The sequence below is a fragment of the Chrysochloris asiatica genome, unplaced genomic scaffold (assembly GCF_000296735.1).
Source record: "Chrysochloris asiatica unplaced genomic scaffold, ChrAsi1.0 scaffold00018, whole genome shotgun sequence".
Taxonomy (NCBI): domain Eukaryota; kingdom Metazoa; phylum Chordata; class Mammalia; order Afrosoricida; family Chrysochloridae; genus Chrysochloris; species Chrysochloris asiatica.
The window spans coordinates 30338175-30342800 of NW_006408536.1; the positions used below are offsets into that span (position 1 = coordinate 30338175).

The following is a 4626-nucleotide window of genomic DNA, read 5'->3' on the forward strand; positions in this document are numbered from 1 at the left end:
AGCCCTTTGATGCCCCCCTCTATCTACCCAGTGACACAAGTCCAAAGACATTGTGGAAGGCGTTTGTCCAACGCTCTTCACTCTGAGCACCAAAAACCTTTGGGGTTGGGAGACTTGTTGAGCTCTCAGCCAGTCACCGAGGCGATACATTCAAAGGTCAGTCCAGAGCCAGGCGTTTGGACAGGCTACGTTCCCCAGCCCCACTTACAGAAATGCATTTGGGCAAGGAAGATGGTGGGCCAGGCATGGGCTGCCTGTCTCTTTCCAGGGCAATCTGCTAATGGGTCACTGTTCTCTCCTGCCTTTCCTTGTCACACTGGCAAGACAGCCCCGAGGAGGAGCAACATAGCTGCAGCCATGGCTTCCAGACAAGGTTCCCGAAGGACAGCTGGTCGGGTACTACGGTCAGCGTCTTTTTGTGACCATCTATCGCCTCGTGCATGACTTGAAGGATATCAAGGAAACGGGGCTCAGTCTCGGGAGTCAGCGGGTTCCTCTCTTGAGGGTCTTTGGAAATATCAAAGAGTAGAGGTGGATGGTGGAGGGTGACGAAATGCCCGTGGCAAAAGCACACGTGTGTGCTATAGCAGCCATTGGCACCATCCGGAGTGAACTTTGGTGTGAAGAAGAACGCTTTCCAGATGGACGTGCCTGCAGGGGCAAAACACAGAAGCGGGGGTTCAGTCACATTGTACAAAGTGCCACAGTACTTGCAGCCAATGAAAAAACACGCGGGCATTTGGCTGCCAAGTGCTTTCTGGGGGTGACGGCTTATCATCACTTATGAAATGTATGTACCTATCACACTAACAGGACTCCTGGTGTGGCGCTGTGGATTAATGCGCCAGACTACAGAGCCATTTGAACTTCAAGGTTGATGGTTCAAGCTCACCAGTCACTCCTTGGAAACCCTACACAGGGTCGCTATGGGTCAGAATCGACTCAACGGTTAACAACAACAAGTCACACCAACAAGGAGCTCTGGTAGTGTACTGGTTATGAATCGGGCTGCGAACCTTAAGGTCAGCAGTTCGAAACTACCAGTTGCTCCGTGGGAGAAAGATGAGGCTTTCTGCTCCCATAAAGATTTATAGCCTCGGAAACCCTGTGCAAGGTCGCTATGAGTCGGAACCGACTCCACGGCACACAACAACAACAACAACAACATACTAACGGAGTCCTGGTGCGGTGCTGCGGGTTAACGTACCAGACTGCAAAGTCATTCGAATTGCAAGGTCAGTGGTTCAAGCTCACCAGTCGCTCCTTGGAAACCCTATACAGGATGGCTATGGATCAGAATCGACTCAACAGCACTTAACAACAACACCACCACACTAACTGAAGGAGCTCTGGTAGCGTAGTGGTTCGAGTCAGGCTGCTAACCACAAGGTCAGCAGTTCAAAACTACCAGCTCTTCCGAGGGAGAGAGATGAGGCTTTCTGCTCCCATAAAGCTTCACAGCCTTGGAAGCCCTGTACAGGGTCGCTATGAGTCGGGACCGACTCCACGACATATCACCATCACCACCACCATCATACTAATGGACCATAAAGTCACGCATTGCTGGGCTTTGTAGGTTTGTGTGAAAGTGTCTATGGGAAGTAAGATGAAATGAAGGGGTGGCTGTTACGTTGCACATTTTGTTGTTGTCCGATGCTATCCAATCAGTTCACGACTCATGACATCTTGTGCACAAAATAACAAAACCCAAAACCTCATGCACAAAAGAACAAAACCGCCCGGTCTGTCCCGCACCGTCCACATACTGGATGTGGATCACACTGCTATGGTTTTCAAGGGCTGTTAGAAGGGCACTGCTAGGTCTTTCTTCCTACTCTATTTCAGACTGGAAGCTCCACCGAGACCTGTTTGGCATCACAGCAACACACAAGCCTCCAGTGGCAGACAGGAAATGGCTGCATCAGGAATCGAACTTGGATCGCCTACATAGAAGGCAAAAACCCTCCCACCAAGCCACCACTGCATGTTAAAATGATAGCAATTCCTTCTCCAGAAAGTTTTTTTTTTTTCCTTTCTCTCTGTCTCTCCCCTCCTCTCTTTTTCCCAATCCCTAATTTATTAGTCCACACTGAACTAGCAAAACAAGAGAACGCTGATTCTTAATTGTACCGGATTGTCGTCTTCACTTAAACAACATTCCGACTTGGAAAGGCAGAGCCGGTATGCACTAAGTATTGTTGTAGTTGTGTGTCGTGGAGTCGGTTCCGACTCATAGCAACCCTGTACAGACCCTGTTTCCGAGGCTGTCAATCTTTATGGGAGCAGAAAGACTCATCTTTCTTCCACGAAACAGCTGGTAGTTTTGAACTGCTGACCTCGCGGTTAGCAGCCCGATTCGTAACCACTACGCTACCAGAGCTCCTTAGTGAATAGAGGGACTCAAAGTAGAAGGTCCCAGCTCTGTCATCTCCTGCTCTCCAACCACACAGCCACTTTAAAGGTGCCTCCTGGGAGGTGAGGGATGAAGCAGGCACAAGGCTAATGTGTCAGCCAGCAGTGGCTACCAAGCCATATGTGGACATTTGCCATCAGGAGCAATTTTAAATATGCTAGGACCTGAATGACCACTTTATGTTCTTTGTGTTAAGAATGTGCAAAACTATCAAGTCAGAAATTAAATGAAGCTGGGGCAGGATGTATCAGCAATGAATGCAAACAGATGAAATGAGGTTATGATGAGAATTGTGCAAATTGATGTATTTACTAAAAATCTTTCCATTCGACGTCAAAACGAACTCAGTGAATTTATCAAGCTGTTGAACATTTAAAATGCAGTGAATTCACCAAAACCCGGGTAGGATGGTTCAGCAGATCTTAAAATATAATTTCAGCATTCCACTGGACCCCAGAACACTGAAACTTCTTAACACCTCCAAAAATGAACTTACAAACAAATGAAGAATTCTAATGTAATCAATTAATTTCTTATTCCACAAGCTGGTATCAAAAATTCTCTAATCAAGGTCTAAAAATGCTCCCTGGGTATGCAAAGTGGCAGAAGAAAAATAAAGAATTAAAACACCTGAAATAACCAGAATTAGGCGCCGAAACAGAACATCCTTTTCAACATGATCTTGATACTTTTTCACGTGACACCAAAGAGCTAGCATCTCCTAGCACACTTAGACGGCTTAGAGAATTTCTAAAAAGGCAACACCAAGTATAGATATTTCATGATCAGCTGATCAACATGTAAAATAGCAGAGTGGAGGAGATGCAAACCAATCATGATTAGTGCCCACAAGCTGCATCCAGTGTCTTGTTAGATGTCTTGAGTTGGCTCTGCACAGCAGAGTGAATCACTTCCCCGTCCCATACCATCTTTAAGACACTTAGTGGCTCAAGTCCATGTATGTGACCAATTTGTGTTTTGAGCGCCTTCCATCCTGGGGGTGATCATCTTCCAGCTCTCTTTCGGACAATGTTCTGTGGTAATCCACACGGTTTTCATGGGCTGATTTTTACAAATAAATGGCCAGGCCTTTCTTCCTGGTCTCAGCCTGGGAACTCTGCTAAAACCTGTCCACCACGGTGACTCTGTTGCTATTTGAAATACCGGTGGCAAAACTTCCACTAGCCCAGTCACATGCAAGCCACCCAGCATGACACATTGTGGTCCGTGCTCGGCTCGTGGGAAGAAACTGGGATGTACCGCGTCAGCCACAGTGTCTGTCATAAAGAAACACATCAAAGAGGCCAAGTAACGAGATGTTCCGGTCTGTGGCGTGGCTGATCCTAAGAGCTCTCCCGCACTAAGCCCACTTCCAGAGATGACATGCACAATCCTCAGACCGCAGAAAGAATTCTCTCCGCATGCTTCTCCTCCCCTGCAGCCATTGAAATTTGTGTTTTACTTGCCAAATTCATGGTGTGCTTTTTCTTAACTTATCATTACATTAGTGTGTTGCAGAAAAAAAAAAAAAAAAAGGAGATGTGACATGACATTTGCCAATTCTGCACCTGTGACTCGTACAATTCAATGAAACCAACCACGTCAATTATGTTGCGCAACCACGATCAATATCTACTGCCGACTTTTAAAAGGAGGTATGCAACTGGAAGATGGGGAATTCTTGATCATGCCAAGGATTAATGCTAACGGAAAGGTTGGAGTACGCCCAGACACATGTTGGAACACAGACCCAGCAATTGAAAATGCAGCCATTGAAAATCCTGTAGGGCACAGTTCTACTCTGACACATACAGGGGTACTATGAGGGAGATCTATTTATGAGTGGGAGCTACTTATGAAAAATCATCCACTGAGAACCCTGTGAGCACACTTCTACTCTGACACACACGGGGCACCATGAGTGAGATCTACTTATGAAAATCATCCACTGAGAACCCTGTGGAGCACAATTCTACTCTGACACACACAGGGGCACCATGAGTGGGATTTACTTATGAAAAATCATCCACTGAGAACCCTGTGGAGCACAGTTCTACTCTGACACACAAGGGGGCATCATGAGTGGGATCTACTCATGAAAAATCATCCACTGAGAACCCTGTGGGGCACAGTTCTACTCTGACACACATGTGGCACCATGAGTGGAATCTACTTAGGAAAAATCATCCACTGAGAACCCTGTGGAGCACAGT

General features: G+C 46.7%; 1 protein-coding gene across 1 annotated transcript in view; it reads right to left on the minus strand.

The window, feature by feature from the left end:
• Window positions 1-277: 277 nt before the first annotated feature.
• The window catches only part of STS (steroid sulfatase (microsomal), isozyme S), a 99422-nt gene continuing 95073 nt past the window's right edge, over window positions 278-4626 (minus strand). Inside the window, exon 10 of the mRNA XM_006835648.1 lies at window positions 278-651. Coding sequence (XP_006835711.1) covers window positions 278-651 — 374 coding nt within the window. The remainder of the gene's footprint in view (window positions 652-4626) is intronic.